The 16,617-nt window shown below is 37.4% G+C and overlaps 2 protein-coding genes across 2 annotated transcripts; one reads left to right on the forward strand and one right to left on the reverse strand.

Moving 5' to 3' along the window:
* Nucleotides 1-135: 135 nt before the first annotated feature.
* On the reverse strand, nt 136-2,443 carry lsm14b (LSM family member 14B). The gene is made up of 8 exons (XM_055045984.1): nt 2,297-2,443; nt 2,044-2,204; nt 1,841-1,967; nt 1,558-1,722; nt 1,354-1,437; nt 1,116-1,274; nt 811-937; nt 136-726 (listed from the first exon to the last, which is right to left on the reverse strand). The coding sequence occupies exons 1-8, from the start codon at nt 2,415-2,417 to the stop codon at nt 561-563; spliced, it is 1,110 nt and encodes a 369-aa protein (XP_054901959.1). The 5' UTR covers nt 2,418-2,443; the 3' UTR covers nt 136-560.
* An 877-nt stretch (nt 2,444-3,320) lies between these two features.
* On the forward strand, nt 3,321-14,303 carry LOC129370203 (transcription initiation factor TFIID subunit 4-like). The gene is made up of 15 exons (XM_055045970.1): nt 3,321-4,472; nt 5,124-5,278; nt 6,843-6,938; nt 7,637-7,783; nt 7,870-7,992; nt 8,092-8,181; nt 9,724-9,927; nt 10,067-10,196; nt 10,540-10,657; nt 12,661-12,830; nt 12,926-13,056; nt 13,168-13,293; nt 13,765-13,821; nt 13,917-14,036; nt 14,112-14,303. The coding sequence occupies exons 1-15, from the start codon at nt 3,788-3,790 to the stop codon at nt 14,277-14,279; spliced, it is 2,520 nt and encodes an 839-aa protein (XP_054901945.1). The 5' UTR covers nt 3,321-3,787; the 3' UTR covers nt 14,280-14,303.
* Nucleotides 14,304-16,617: the final 2,314 nt, after the last annotated feature.

Raw genomic sequence — 16,617 nt, forward strand, 5'->3', positions numbered from 1 at the left:
TGGGGATTTGACGGAAACATCAAGAGTGCGTCGCAACACATTCAAAAACCAGGAGGTTTAATTAACTCAATTCAAAAAGTCATTCAACAAGAGGAACTGAACCAAGTGACTGTTGAGGAAAGTCTGGGTCTCTGCCCTCACCACCCAATTGGAGTATATTAACACTTGAGGGAATTTCTCGTTTCAAATTCCAAGACATATCCAGGCCTAAATTCAAACAAATTAAAATTGAGGACAGAAAAAAAAAAAATCAGTTTCTCAAGTTTCAGTGTTTCAATTTCAGAAAGAAAAGCAAGATTTTGAATACAGATTTAACTTCATGTTTATATTTACAGTATTTAACAATTATACAAGTGCTTAAATTAAGACTTCAAAAAAAAATCAGTTAAACACTTCAAATGTTGAATGTCTCAATCAGAACAAAATTACATTAACCATATAAACAAAATGTATTTTAGTACATAGTCAAAAAATATTTGTATATATTTCTTGGCAGTTAAATTCAACACAATGGGAAATGGACAAAAAAAAAAAAATCCAGATCAAGTTTTCTGTGGTATTTACACCCGCCCTCTCTGAAACCTGTCCAAAGATAGAATCTGAGCAGCTCCTCGTCCTCTGCGTCCAGTAAATCTACCTCTGAAGCCTTGACCTCTTACGAACCGGCCAGTGACTCCAAAAGTCTCCAAATTGCGCTTCCGCTCTTCAGCCCACGTTAATCTGAAACTTAAGAAAATAAATAAAAATGGTGAAAACCCTAAGTTTATATTTAAAGAGGGAAAAACGTTAGTTTTTAAGAGAAGGGATTACCCAAGTCCATTATCAGAGGAGACATTGTCAAAAAAAGACTTTGCTTTGTCATAGTAACATTCTGGGCCAATGTCCTCATACTCAAGCAATGTGTGCATCCTTGCTTTTGCCTTCTTCATGCCTTCATCTGCATTAAAAAAAGTAACAATTTACCATTTTAGACAAAGCCCTCAGGAAGACTTATGAAAACTAATCTGGTTTTAACAGTTTTTTATCAGAAAGAAATTTACTTTTGAAATATTACTTGACAGCACTTCAGTTCATGTGCTACTGCAACAGCCAAGACATTTCAGATGAACACACACCTTTTAGGTTCCTTTTTTCCTGCACCTCCCTCTCAAGCTCATCTTTGATAAACTGTGCATTGGATGAAGCAAAGTCAAAGTCTGTATCAAATTTGAGAATAGGCGATGGAATGTTAGCCACCATTAGCCGTCCTCTACCACTGCTCTGATGTCGAGGTGCTGAGGAGATTTAAAATAAAATAAAAATGTTAGAGCTCCGATAAATAAGAATTTCACTTTCAAATCTTGATTTTGCTACCTTGCCTTCTTCTGGCCAGTGGATGGTCAGTATTCTGCTGCTGTGTGTCTGGTTGATTAGAAGTCACACCAGAGCCTGAACTCCCTTTAACACAAAAAATAAATATATATACCCACACATCTCCGTTTGTCTAAACTGCACAACTGAGTTTCAATGTAGAGATTCAGACTAATGGTTTTAGCTCAAGCATCACAGGAGGCTTACTGGTAGCAGGGTCCCTTTGGGGCTGGGAGTTCACTCTCCTGGTCCTTGGGGGCCTCCTCCTATTCCACTGCCTTTTCTGGGAAGCAGTCAAACCTCTTCTCTGTTTTTCTACTTGGATGGTTTGAACAGCCTTCTCTACCATGGGGCCCCGTCTGAAATGCAGGTCTGAAATGAAAGGCCCTGGATTATAGGAGCCAAAGAAATTCTCTAAACTATTTTAAACACCTCCAGGGTGACTTTTATGGTCCTTTTACTTCATATAAATTTGTGCGAGAATACTTGCCCAGTCCAAGAGCAGCAGCATACTGCTGGCTAAGAAGGGAGCTGGTGGCAAGGTGATTATAAGCAGGCTTTCTTATGGGGCTAAACAGTCCAAGACTTGAATATATGCCTGAGCTTGAGCTGAATGACTGAAAAATGCATAAAAACAAATATTCAACAATATTCACACAGGAGCTTGAGTGATGCACCTCTTTCCTACTTTACTTGTATGATTGCTGGATCTGGGGGAAGGCCATCGGACCTTGGAGATTCACACAGTGCGATATCCTTGATGTCACTACCACGGAAAGTTATGTACTCGTAAACATCGTCTTTGGGGGGTGTTGGTCTTTCAGTAGGACGCCCCTCAGTTCCAAAACACTTCACTGTGCATAAGGGAAATGTTATTTTCCCAATCTTAACAAATCCTCAAAGTAATCTTAAATACATCTCTTGTCACATAATCAATTAGACTCACCTTTTGACAGCACAACTGTGGAATGATTTTTGTCAATTGTGTACAAAATCCCCTCATAACGATTCTGGGCCTTTGAAAGCAACCTTATCCTACAGCCAATGTATGGATTTGAAGAAGCCATGGCTGAATAATGATAGAACAAATGCTCTGAATTGTTTCACTGCCTTACAAGACATTGACTGTTCAGGCTTTTGCTGAAACAATTTATAAGCATTTGCAGGTGCGCTGGAACCACGCCCACCAATTGAAGTTTAACTCACCTAATTGTTCAAGTCAATCACTTTACAACTGGAGTAGTGAAGTGATTCTTTTACAGGGATCACTTCCTGTATTGCTTTACAGGAATACACCAAGTGCAGGGTCATCTTCTACAGGAAGGATGACCTGGATAGAAGTGATCATAATGTGGAGTGGGAGGAGTATTTTTTCATAATGGATGGCCAAGCTTTTCAACAATGATAGATAAATTCAAAGCATTTAATCTATATTCACAATGTTCAAATCCGATTTGTGTGTGTGTGTGTGTGTGTGTGTGTGTGTGTGTGTGTGTGTGTGTGTGTGTGTGTGTGTGTGTGTGTGTGTGTGTGTGTGTGTGTGTGTGTGTGTGTGTGTAGGGGGATGGGGGGTATAAAAATATACAGTATAAATCGGAGTAAGTAACACTTGTGGTGTGTTTGAAGAAATAAAAGTAGAATATCACATCAAAAAAATAAAAGAAGCAGAAATCAGACTTGCATTCTTAACAAAAAAGCACATACGCAGCCAGTTTGAGACGTGGTCAGAAACATTTATTCAAATTACTTCAACACTTTTCTTAAATCCGCGGTGATGGAAAAGTTGATTTCCTTTTCTGAGAAAGCAAACCCGAGGGCGGCGTATTACTCCTCTCCCTTTCCCTAGTAAAACTGACAGCTTCATCTTCCTTCCAGAGTTTATTTTCTTTGTCGAACCAATCACAACGCCTTCCGAGGTAACGTCATGGGAGGCGGTATCTAGTCCGCGCATGCGTCTTAAGAACTGGCGATGGTAGGCAAAGATGGCGGCGGGGTTCGATCTGTTGGCTGATGTTTTCTCCAACAGAGCGGTGGACAAAAAAGTAGTAAGTGAGGTAGTGAGAGCCTTTAATACCCTGTTAAGAAGAGCATTTTGCGCTGACTTGACGTCTGGGATTCAACTTGCAACAAATCATTTTGGTGGTTTAACTGTAGTCGGTAGTTTCAATGTTGAGGGTACTAAATTGGATTTTGACTATATAAATCAGGAAAGATATCTGTACTCCCTGATATGCCGACAATAGCTAATTTTGGTCAGGTTGCTTAACTTAACTGTGGCCAACTTCATTTGACTCATCACTTTCCTTATCACTTTCCTGAAACTAATGCGAATTGGACAGTTGGTCGACACTTCCCTTGTTGCCATATGTTTCCGCCGCGGTAACGGTAGGAGTTGCTGAAGGTGTCAGTAATTGTTCGGGGGTCCCACGGTCAGAGCATGGACGGGACAGCTGGGATCACATCGGTGGCTGAACCAATCACGACTGCCGCGCAGAGCCCTTTCGGTTCGCTGACAACAAGCGGAGCAGTTACAGGAGCATCAGGTGCAACAGCTGGAGCTGACAAACAACAAGCGACTGGTGCTCCAGCTTTGGATGGAAAAAGCGCGGTGATGAACTGTCACATCCCCGGAAGCGGGGAGTCAGACAGCGCTCAGACAGCTGTTGTGAATGCACCCGCTTCTGCCTCTTCTGGTTTTATTATTCGAACTTCTCTGAGTGCACAAAATACATCGACCTCATCTGGGAGTTCGCCTCAGCTTGCTGAGAAAACTGTTCCCACAGTGGCGCTTGTAAGGCCACCTATGCAAACTTCTGCTAGCGAGTCTCAAAGTACAGACAGCCCAAATACAGTCTTGTCATCAGGGAGCGGTAGTGTTTCCTGCAAAACTGAACCCACTAAAAGTATAACTCAGCCCGGTACTCAGGTTCTGCCTTCGGGTGTTTTGACTGCGACCATGAGGAATCCGACTGTTCTGCAAAACTTGAGGACTACGTTGTCGTCACCGATCAGTGCCGCTCCGCCAGGAGGAATACGGACCATTGCTCCACAGGTGTTGGCTCCTCGACTCACTCAGCCTCAACAAAACGCTACAAGTATCCAAAACATACAAATCCCTGCAGGTAACGATGTTTAAGAGCTTTCTGTTCACTGTTCAACAAATGGGATTTAATTCCCTGCATAGCTGAGGAAAATCTTGACATTTTGTATTAAGCGAAGGTGAAACTGTTATTGATCAAAGTTCATTATTGGTGTGGTCCGTCAAAGCAGCACTTAACTACATTGTTAATTCTCATATATTTGCTTGTCTGCTATAGTTACATTATGTTCCGTTAATAATAGCTATTTACTGAAGATGTCATAAGTATCCTATTTTTTTACTGGTACTTTTAGTTTCCTTTTCAAGTAACCTCTAAGATATTGTGTGTCCCCTCATCTGACTTTATTGTTAAAGTCCTTACTCATTCTGAAAATAACTAACTTGAGTCTTCTTACACACGAGCCCCTTTCATATTCAACTCATTGTGTATTTATTGCCAAAGTGAAAATCTTCAGAATTCACTCGCTGTCTTAATTTCTCAGTTCATCTCTCATCATTGTTTTGTCTGTTATGTGTTTTATTTATTTATTTCCCCTCAGGTCAGTTCATTGATAAATTAATGTGCTTATGTATTCGAAGGCACTATTGATGGGTCATTTATGTTGATTATTATCTTCTGTCCTGGCTGTGACTTCTTTTTTTTTCTTTTGTTTTTAATATTTGAACCTTTCAGGCATGGTGTTGGTTCGTAGTGAGAGTGGGCAGCTGCTGATGATTCACCAGCAGACTTTGGCTCAGATGCAGGCTCAGGCACAGTCACAAAGCGCAACAACACCACGACCTGCAGCCCCCACCAGCACTCCACCTGTCCAAGTCACGTCTCTTCAGGTATTTGTGTGCCAGAAACATAAACACAAGCACTCAGGGAACATGTGACTTGCATGTGTGTTGCAGTAAAACACACAAAAAATTTACATTTCTGGATATCTCACAATAAAGACAATGGCCTATTTCACTTTAGGAGGAATCACATTTGACAAAAATTAAGAAAACTTATATGCTTAAGTTTTATTATTATTATTTTAATGGAGAAATACAGGAGTCTTTTTGAAGATTTCCCCAAACTTTAAAACAGAGTTTGTGTAAAATAGATTTTTTTTTAAGAATAGATATTAATTTAATTGATTTTCAACCTGAGAAACAACTCTTATTTGGATAAATAAGTTTGTGTTTGCATGTAGACTATAATGGAAGAAAAAAAATGTCATTTGACAATAAATTTGTCAAATGATAGCAATACAAAGAATTTTCTTCCACTATTCTGGAAAAGTTTCAATGATATAAATGGATCATTTTCATATTTAAATGTAAAATACGTTGCACTGATTTTGTAACGTCCACAAAGAAGTTAAGCTGAAAGTATGCAACCTATCGAATTTTGATTGTATTTTTCAAAATATTGGTTTTGTTGTTTTGCAATTGATTCTGGGTACATACCAAAAAGATTAATGCAATTAATCTTTTTTTGCATTAAAAAAAGATCGGCTACTAAAACATTACTGGAATGTTTTAGTAGCAGATCGTAACATAGAAATAGAATATTCTATAACACCCACAGCACTGTCTGAACACCAGTGTTGAGACTAAAACCTGTCACTGTGATTGTCAGACTTTTAAGTAATCAGACTGTTTCTTCTACATGGACTTAGAAACAACTGTTATTGATCACAGTTCATTGGTGAACCTTCAGAAGATACAGGAAAAAGTACTTTAATCAGTCAATCAATTTTACCAATGTGACTTTTTTCAAGTTCTAGTGATGGAATGTAAGCAAGCTTAAAAAAAACATTGCAGGCACACTAAAACAAAAGCGATTTCACAAAAACCAATCTCTTTTCTAAGGTGTAATACATTCCAGATGGACTGCTCTGAAATGGAAGGTTATTCTAGTCTTAAGACAAAAAGGCTACCTTTTTTTTCAGAGAATGTGGACATTGTGTCTTGACTAAAGTGAACTGAGATCCAGCTTATCAGTTTTCAGTTATCAAGACAAAGCATATTTGATTGTGTGGAAAGAACAGAATATGTGAAGGCAACAGTTAGTTTATCATTTGATTGTAACCATTAATGTTTTTCAGTGTTCTTAATTTCTAAGTTTTCATAGTATTGTAACATTTTGTTACAATACTAAAAACATGTTTTATTCTGTCACATATTGTTTTATTTAAAATAAAAATGGGTTTTGAAATGGCATCCAAGCTTTTTATTTTGAAGTTGCATTGCAAGCTGGATGCAACTGCACTTATCTCACGTAGAAATATAGTACACTATTCTTGTTTGAAAAACTTTAAAACACTCCAACAAAAATATTTTATAAAACAGATCAAATTAATCATTTTGTTACATTACTATTTGTAATCAATGGAAACATGTCTCTTTCTGTCTTTTGCAGACTCCAGGAGGTCCTCTGCTGGCTCGCTCTGTAACCCCGACGACCATCACCACAGTAGCAACCACAACCACTCCCCAGAGACCTCCTGTTGTGCAGGTACCTCAGTCAGTCTGCATTCTGAGAGATTTAATTGTAGTCGTTACAATTGATAAAAGGTGTCAAATTGACCTAGTTCTAATAATAAAAATAGTTTGTTAATGCATAGACATTTTGTTACAATACTAAAAAAAAAAATCTGATATTTTTAGGGGGTGCTGACAATAGACAATGTTTCACTGAGCCTGAGGATGTTGCATAAATGTGATCTTCTATGTGTGTGTTCTTTGTTCCAATAAGTCATGCAGACAACTCTGTAATTCCTCAAGAAGCATTAGCTTGTCTGGATGGCTAATAATATTGACTAAAAATAATGATCATCCCAGTCACTGAGGGTATTAGTTTTTTATTTTCTTTTACTTACCTCGCTAAACATAGATAAACCAAACCAGAGAAATGAAAGCTATATTGTAATCTACTTTTTTGTGTTTTGTTTATTCATCTACAAAAAACTGTTTTACAAGGATGTTTGAGTTGTTTACTTTTATTTGTCGAAGTGTCACATTATTTTTATCTTAAATTTAGCATCAGTGCTAGGTTGCACTCTTTGTTCAAAGAGGTTTCCATGTAAAGTGCCTTTTTGTGTATGACATCTTTAATGACTAGTTTTCTGGGTGCTTGTTTCATACTTGCACTGAAAAGATGAGTGAGGAACTGTAATTGTTTTTCATTTCCTGCAAAAGTAATCTCTTGTGCAGAATACCATCATACTTGGAGGAAATGCCCCTTCCACGAGACAAGCTCTTGGAACGCCAACCACAGTGCAGGCAACAGCAGCAGTAACTCAGAGGGTAGGGCCCCTCGGGGCCTCTGGGGTGCCCGCCACTCCAACAGCCATCACAGCTGTAAGAAAGAAGTGAAAACACCTCAATTTGTTTTGTTTGTTTATTTTGTGAACTCTGGTTTATTTCAGTTTTTTTTTTTTTTTTAGGAAACACTGGAGAATGTGAAAAAGTGTGGAAACTTTCTGTCTACACTCATCAAGTTAGCATCCAATGAAAAACAGTCTTCTGAGACTACAGCCACTGTCAAGGAGCTTGTCAGGCATTTGCTGGTACTTCTCTCTGACACAGTTTGTCGTTCTGTGATTTTTACAGCTCTGCTGTCTATTTATCACACTTTTTTTTAACCATCTTTTTCTTTATTGTAACAGGAAGGAAAGATAGAGCCTGAGGATTTCACCAGCAGGTTGTACAAGGCGCTTAAGTCTTCGCCTCAGCCATACCTGGTACCTTTTCTTAAGGTGAGGTGTTGAAAAAAGGTTAACAGACTTTTATGCAGGAAACTCTGTTGTGTTGCCTAATAAGACAGTGTTTTTCCAAATGTTACCCAGAAATAAATATAGAGTATATGAGAATAAATAACCACTCATTAAAATATTTATCCTCCCTGAGCTACAATTGGTCTGTTATTGTATTCAGGTGCCTTAGGTCAGAATTTTATAGAACCAACTTTCTTCTGAAATTAGAACAGCAATTTTTTTGGGGAGTTTGTGTTCTAATTTTGCAACTTAAAAAATATTTTAACAGTACACCATCAGATATTCAAAGTTATCATTTATAACCGAACAATGCTTTACCACAACTTAGTTAATGTTGTCTAATAAACCTTTGAGGTCTTCAAAAAATAGCTACATTTATACTGAATTTGAAATATACACAGGTGGATTCCATTTACAAAGTCAGGGACTTTTCAAAGCAAGTGGTTGCGCTGGATTTTGAGGAGTTGTGGTTGCGCTGGATTTTGAGGAGTTGTCAGAGTAAACGAGTTGAATCCATTTGCAATGAACACTGTTAAGATTTGTATTTAATAAACCTCTAAATTTTAATAATAGAAAAAAAACCTTCTGATCCATTGTACTAACATGTTGGTTTTATGTCATCCATCTGTACTTAAATTATTATTTAATCCCCAATTTTTTGTGACAAACCCATAGTAAAGTTTAACCCTATACACAAAATGGCAGTTTGCTTGAGTGTTGGCATCAGTTATTGATGCAGAAATCTACTGATTCCTCCTAAATATGTCAAGATTGCAGTTAATAAAGAATGAAAATAAACATTTAGATGTAACATCAGTGACTACTTGGAAAATGCTTGGATTTTTCTTAAATTCGTTCTCAACACTTGATCTCAGATTAGAGAACTCAGACTGAAGTGCTCTACCTATAAAAAACGAATATCACATTGCCATCCACAATATTAGCTATTATTGTGTTTTGTTTTTTACTCTCTATTTATAAAAAATAATAAAATCAGATATGTGTGTGTCTGTGTATATGTGTTTTGCATTAGTCAACTGATAACAAGCAGGTCATCTTAAAAAGTGCAAAAAAACATTATCATAGTTAAATTATTGATAATGCATAGAATAATTGCTCATTAGGCTTTGGATGCTACATACACAAACACACTATGGATTCCAAAGCACACTTGCAGATGCCCTCAATACTCAGCAGGACTGAATAATAAAGTATCTTGTATTGATGCTTAGCTTAGATAAAGTCTCACTGAAATGTGACAATTGTGCAGTGTGATTTCTCTGTTATGATACAACAGGATGGAACAGGAGTTGCAGATTTTAAAAATATGCTAAGGCTTAATTAATTTTCTTAAAATACCAGCAACATGATTTAGAAAGACAGACTGTCTGTGAAGCAGGTATGCAGTTGGCTTCTTTGAAAAGAGAAATGGAATTGCTGTATGCACAATTTGGGAGAATGTTGCTTGTTTCATACCAAAACCATTGATTTCATTTGCTCTCCGTTTTCTCTCGATGCCTACAGAGAAGTCTTCCGGCGTTGCGCCAAATGACTCCAGATCCTGAGGCCTTCATCCAGCAAAGCGGTCAGCCAGCTGCAGCAACCTCTCCAGCCCTTGGTGCTGTGGTTCTGCGTCCTTCTCTTTCGCCTGCAGTCAGCGCGGCTACAGGCTCTCCCAAGGCCACAGTCATCACCCTCTCTCAGAAAGCCAACACTAAACCCGGGCTGGTAATTAAGCTGCTTCTGTGAGCTTTGAATGTTGCAATTGGCATGTGTTTTTTTGTTGTTGTTTTTTTTTCCTACATAAAATCCACTTTTTGTTATTATATATTCATTTATTGAATATTTTGTGTGTAATTGTGCGCAGGTCATGACCCAGCAACAGCAGGTGAGGCCACAGGTGACCCTGGCTCAGTCTCCTGTAATAACTATCAGAGGAGCAGCTCCCAGCCGCATCATTGTGGGTCAACCACAGATGGTCAGACATGTTCCACAAGGTGAGTTCAACAGCACTTCACACTGGAAATGTTTGATACATTTCTGTAGGATTGTGTTTTAATATCACTGTTAAAAGTTGTTGCTATCAAGGCAGAGCTGTAGTATTAATCTTGAACAGGTTGGTTAATAAAATATTCACCTCCTGAATAAATCTTGTTGCAAATTCTAAACTTTTTCAGATTGTGGTATTGCTGCCATCTTATGGTTGCATTGTGTAATTGTGGGATACAAGAAACATTTTCAAATCCATTTATTCAAACCATTTTACTAACTGCTGTGATTTATCCTGTTTTAGTAAGCTATGCCACAAACTTAACTTCTGTCCCAAATTATACATTTTAGGTTCTGTGGTGAAGCAAAATGTGGCTCCAGGGACCAGAGGAATTCAACTACTCAACCAGGCATCCCTCGTCGATGCTCAGAGGAACAACCTAAAGGAAGCAGGAGGGGGGACGTTCAAGTATGTGGCTCTTAAAAATGTAACAATTATCCCAGATCTGTTTACAACACCTTTTTTTTTGACTGTACATCTTTGACCAATCGAAGGTTAATGATCAGATAGTGAAGTGTTGGTTGTTTAATTAGTGTTTTTATCTCACTATGATGCTGTCTTTCACTTTAGTATTTGCAATCCCATTTTACATTTAAGAATGTAGGTGTGAGGTGTAGAATTGAGTTATGTGACTTGGAATCGATTCAGCCTTGAGTCACAAATTGAATAACTTTAGACTTGTCTTTAAAATATAATAAAATACTTTGGACTTAGATTTTCTGCTTGGTGTAAGAGTAAAAAGTGAAGTCAAGAGTCTTATTTAGGAAAGTTTGATATGAAGAAAAGTAACTGGTGCAGAATGACGGAGCCTTACCAAGCTGCATTACTGTGCACCATCTCCCTTTTGACAATATTTTCTGCCCCTGCTGCTCCGATAAGCTTACTGTGTCGGCAGTGTTCACCTGCTTTCTTTCCTGCATCATATGATGACAGAAAAGGAGGTAATGAAGGTGGAATGGTGCTCTTTTCCAGCACAATCAGAGGTGTGTTTGTTAAATTGAAAAAGGAAGGAAGGAAAAAAAGCTGCAGGTTGCATCTCCCAAACAACAAGTAGACTGCTATTCAGCAGAGCGCCTTTCATAATGTTAAAACTCTTTAAGACTGTAAGTGCAGACACTGGTGCATTGTAAACCAATATTTGATTGTAATGAGGGTGACAGTCGCCAGCCACAATCCAACTTATTTTAGGATGTTTTCAAAATTTTCTTTTATCTCTTGCTGGCTTTTCCAGTACATGAAACATCTTTTAAAGTAAAATCTTAATCTGAAATTATTACTCTGATTAAATTCCATAATGATCAAATGAATTGTTTAAGATTGAAATAAAAAATATATATATTATGGCATTTTCATGTGGTTATTTGAGACTTGAATCAAGACATCACTGGCTGCATGACATTAGAATGGGGATAGTACTGGTAAATATTGTAATGGTGACGTCAGTTCCGTCACTATGTGACCATTTGCATTTTGGGGCGATGTCATTTGTGTTTGGTGTGAACATCTGCTTCAGTGAGTCTTCATCCAACTGGTTAAATAATACATTGGCATCTAAAATGAAAGTTCATAGCACTTGAAGTATATTACCCAACAATTATTGTGAAGCCCTAGTTGTAGAATAGTTGCCTTTTTAGCAAAAACGAGCACACATACTGATAAGTGAGGCTTCTGCAGGGCGAAAGTTTCATATTTTGCAATAGTTCAATAGAGTTGGATCATAGGAGAACTAATTTTCTGATTTTTAAACTGTTTGTTACATACATATGCCAAGCATTTTTGGGTGCACCAAAATCACTGTACCCATTTCTTTATTTTGCAATTGCTTCTCTCAACTAGTAGTTGTCTTGGATTTTATTTAAGGAAATCAAAGAGAAATAGGCTGAATACTTTCATGGCTAATCTCAGTGGTGTCCCCAGAAAATTTTTACAGGGTGGCCAGACCAGCCCAGTGAAAATTTTAGAGTGGCACTGCTAAAAAAAAGTAAATGGATCAACTCTAATTTTATTTATCTATTTGTCTTCGAATGTATTATTTATTGAGTTTTACACTTTTATGTTTGCTGAAGAAGATGACTCTATGACATGAACATAATTCTCTGGGTCACCAGGCAGGTGGCCAGCATTTTCCAGGATGGGGCCATGGCCCTCTTGGCCATCACTTGAGAGCGCTACTGCTTAACTGTTTAGATTTGCACAAAAATTGAAAGTCCATCTTTTTGTATTCCACTTCATAATTGTCGTATTTGTGTTACTCTATAACATACAATCTAAAATACATTTGGCATGAGGTTTTGCACTATGAATAATTATGCAAAGCATTCAAAAATAACTTTTTGTTTAGGTTTATACTTTGATTTTATTTTAATCTATGCTGGGTTTTGTGTCTTCCTTTTTCTACTTCGTTCCTGAAGAGATGATGATGATATCAACGACGTGGCTTCCATGGCCGGGGTCAACTTATCTGAGGAGAATGCCCGCATCATGGCCAGCGGCTCTGAACTTGTTGGCATCGTGACTCGGTCCTGTAAGGATGAGGCTTTCCTCTCCATCTCTTCTCTCACCCGGATAGTTCTGCAGATTGGTCAGTGATTTACTTTTGAGACAAAGTAAACTGTGCTCTTACTGTAGGAGAACTCTCATTCATTCTTCATTCTTCCACACTCACTTCCGTTTCAGGTAAGAAGTTTGGTGTCAGTGAATTGGGCACAGACGTAATCAACTACATTTCCCATGCTACACAACAGCGACTGCAGAACCTGTTGGAAAACGCTTCACAAGTGGCACAACTGAAGAATTTTAATTTTAAGGTAAGGACGTGTCTCTGTCTCTTGAGTTTGCTTTATAAACTATAGTTTATTCTGGTTTCATAACTATTTATTTTTGTCTGTCTCAAACATCTAACTTGATAAAATGGTCAGGAGGATGAACGGTGTGAGCAGGTCAGCGACGTGCGAGCTCAACTCAAATTCTTTGAGCAGCTGGATCAGATGGAGAAGCAAAGGAAGGAGGAGCAGGAGAGAGAGATCCTGCTGAAGGCTGCCAAGGTAGAAACAGACAATTTTATGGTGGTTTAACAGTTTGAAGTTTGATTTTTATTTATTTATTTTAACCTCAATCATTTTAGGGAATGGGAAATGAACAAAAAGTAGGTGTTATATATTTACAGCTTTATATAAGAAGGGATTTATTTAAGCTGCTGCTCAATAAATATTGAAGTATTACAAAAAAGTGGATCTGTCCTTCTCTGTATAGATGGCTCTTATGTAGGATTATGTGGTTTGTTGACCTAGAATGACCTATCATTACTTTAACAAGGACACAGAATACCTGACAGGATGAATTACTCTATAATTGCACAGACAGTGTGAGTGTGTGATCTTTACCATTAATGTCAGTTTTTCTGTGACTAGCTAGCAGATATTTTAACTATAAATGAGTGAATGAATAAAACAAGGAATTTAATAAACTGATCAGATTCAACCTGAAATATTCAAATCTCCTCTGCATTGCTGCAGTCTAGGTCACGCCAAGAAGACCCAGAGCAGCTCAGACTGAAACAGAAGGCCAAAGAGGTAATTATATGCAGAGAAGAGGGCGTATGCAACTATTTTCTTTATTATGATGATGAATGAGATTAATCCATATGTTGCTGTTGTGTGTATTCCAGATGCAGCAGCTGGAGTTGGCTCAGATCAGGCAGAGAGAAGCCAACCTAACAGCGTTGGCAGCAATCGGCCCGAGGAAAAAACGGAGAACAGACTCCCCTTTAAGTGGTGCAAGTGCAGAGGTAAGGATTTTTAAACCCTCAGACAAAAATAATGTTGACAGAACTGTTAAATGATTGCTTCCTACCAACCTGCAGGGTTCGGGGTTGGGATCCTCCCAGCCTGGAGGCTCCAGTGGACAGGGCTCCAGACAGTTTATGCGCCAACGCATCACCAGAGTTAACCTTCGGGACCTGCTCTTATGTCTGGAGAATGACAGAGACTCTAATCACTCCCAGCTACTCTACAAAGGTCTCCTCAAATAAAAGCTTGATTGAAGTGACTATTGACATGCAGAGGTATTAATGAAATGTATCTGATGGCCTTTTGCTTTATCTGCTGCTCTAAGTATTATATCTGCAAGAAGAGAATAACCTGAAAAGCAGAGAGCTTCCTCAAGCACTGGCCTTTTGTGTGGTATCTTCAGCAGTTAAAAGACAGGTAATGACACCAGTTTCCCTCACATTTATTAACATCAATGCTCAAGATTTGTGAAAAGCTTTAAAAATTTTTTTACTGCAGCAGCATAATCTCAGTTTTGTCCTAAGTTTGTCGGGACAAAGAGGAAGGGCTAGGTAGAAAGAAAAACACCCTCTAAACTCACTCTTAGAGAAGAGCAGCAAATTAAAAGCACCTCAGAGTTGCCAAGTATTCACTGCAGCAGTTTGATATTATCTACATGCTGTTTTTTTTTTTTTTTCCCCAGGAGCCATGCCAGGAAATTTTTTTTAAATTTTTTTCTTATTTCACCATCACTATTTGGAATTGTGGAGTAGACTAAAATATTGCGACTTTAACTGAAGTGTTCTTCAGTCAAATAAGTCAAATATTTAACTTTTCAACAACAGACTCGTGGTGGGTCACGCATAAAGAAATGAAAGGCTTTGTAAATAAGTTCCTCAGGCCCACTTTTGACTTTGGAGGATCTGTGACATTGTGGGTGGCCTCTTTGTCCTGGGAACCTTGTTAGTGCACACAATATCACAAAATCTTTCTGCAGATGATTAAATCCAGGAGATATTAAATAAAAATCCAATGGTTTCTGCTAGGAAGCTGGATATGAGTGGTCATCAGGTTTTTCAGCAAGATGATGAATCAAAACATGACAGTATTAACAGAAAAATTGTTCAGTTGAAACAAAAGCATCATTCTTCTACAGACATCTCAGTCCTCAGACCTGTAGTCTTGTGCAAAATGTAAAGGCCTATATTCCTATATATGCTATATTTGAGCATTCATTCTGAATGCTCAAATAAAACATTTATGTTATATTAAAAATATAACATATAAACCCTGTTTCATTTGCAAGAATGAAATGGGGTTCATTCTTGCAACCCTGTTTCAGAATGAATGCTCAAATATTCTGAGATGGTATCAGAGAACACTCTGATTTCCCATTGGCAAAATAACCAATTTACTGCTAGGATTAACTGTAAATTGGTTATTTTGCCAAGAAATGTGGCACCAAAATAAAATTATTTGGATTTTTTATAGTTCACAATTTCAAAATTTGATTTTTCTAAAACATAATTTTCAGATTCTGGAGCTACAATAAAAACAGAATTTATTTTTATGCTTTGTAAAGATTTTTATCGATGCCAATAAATGTAGAGGGCACTGCAACTCCACCTGGCTCATCCGCTGTTTATTATTGAAATGACATCTGCTCAGTTGCCTTCTTAACAAGTAAAGCCATATCCACTTGATAGTGTTGCTTTATTTGTCCAACAATATTTTTCCAGAGATTCTGAATAAGTTTGGATTAATTTAGTTTTCTTATCTGCCGTTTTAATTAATGCAGCGCTCAGGTGACCATCAGGCGTTGAAAGTTCAGAAGTTCATATATATTTTTGCTGAAGCAGATTTACTACAAACTTTAAATACACTTCATTTGTGTAATGTTCTTTAGAGAGCAGGAATATGGCCACTATTTTCTTATGCATTACAAAGTCAAGTTGTGTCTTATTTCTTTTTGTTTCAAGCTCATTTGGAAAAAAGGATCTACACTTAAACACATTGTGCCATTTTGAAATGAGGTACTTGTATCCAAATTAGTGAAAAACCAGGTGAATATTGGGAGCAAAATAGAAAAAAAATGTTTTGTTGGTTTTATTTAAACTTTTTAATTATATTTTTGCAAATTCCTCAGCAAACATCACTTTGCAATTTCTGTGTGTCTCAGTGCACATAGCATTTTTAGTTTTTACTTCTGGCTTATTTTGTTTGGAATTTGGGTAAATATGTGCTTGAGCTCACTTTTTGTAATTTTTCTTTTTTTTTGGTTGACAGTTTCAGCTTAAAATTATTTCATTTACTTGTATATAAATGTTTGAGATGAGACAATGCTTCGATCTCATGGTGGTGTCTTGTAAATTTTGCACAGTCATTTGTTTATATGTAAATATCTGAATTTAAGAAAAGGTTTTAATGACTATTTTATAAATGACAAACAAAAAGTTCTATAATAAAAAACAACAACTGATAATCTCCCCTCTGCGCCTTTATTCCTGAATACATGCTCTTTAAGGTTTTCAAATGATAGTTTGGGGTAACAAGTGTTTGGATGATATTCTCAATACATTAGAATATCATCAAAATGTTTCT

Source organism: Poeciliopsis prolifica, unplaced genomic scaffold (assembly GCF_027474105.1).
Source record: "Poeciliopsis prolifica strain line A6 unplaced genomic scaffold, Auburn_PproV2 SCAFFOLD023, whole genome shotgun sequence".
NCBI classification, from domain to species: Eukaryota; Metazoa; Chordata; class Actinopteri; order Cyprinodontiformes; family Poeciliidae; genus Poeciliopsis; species Poeciliopsis prolifica.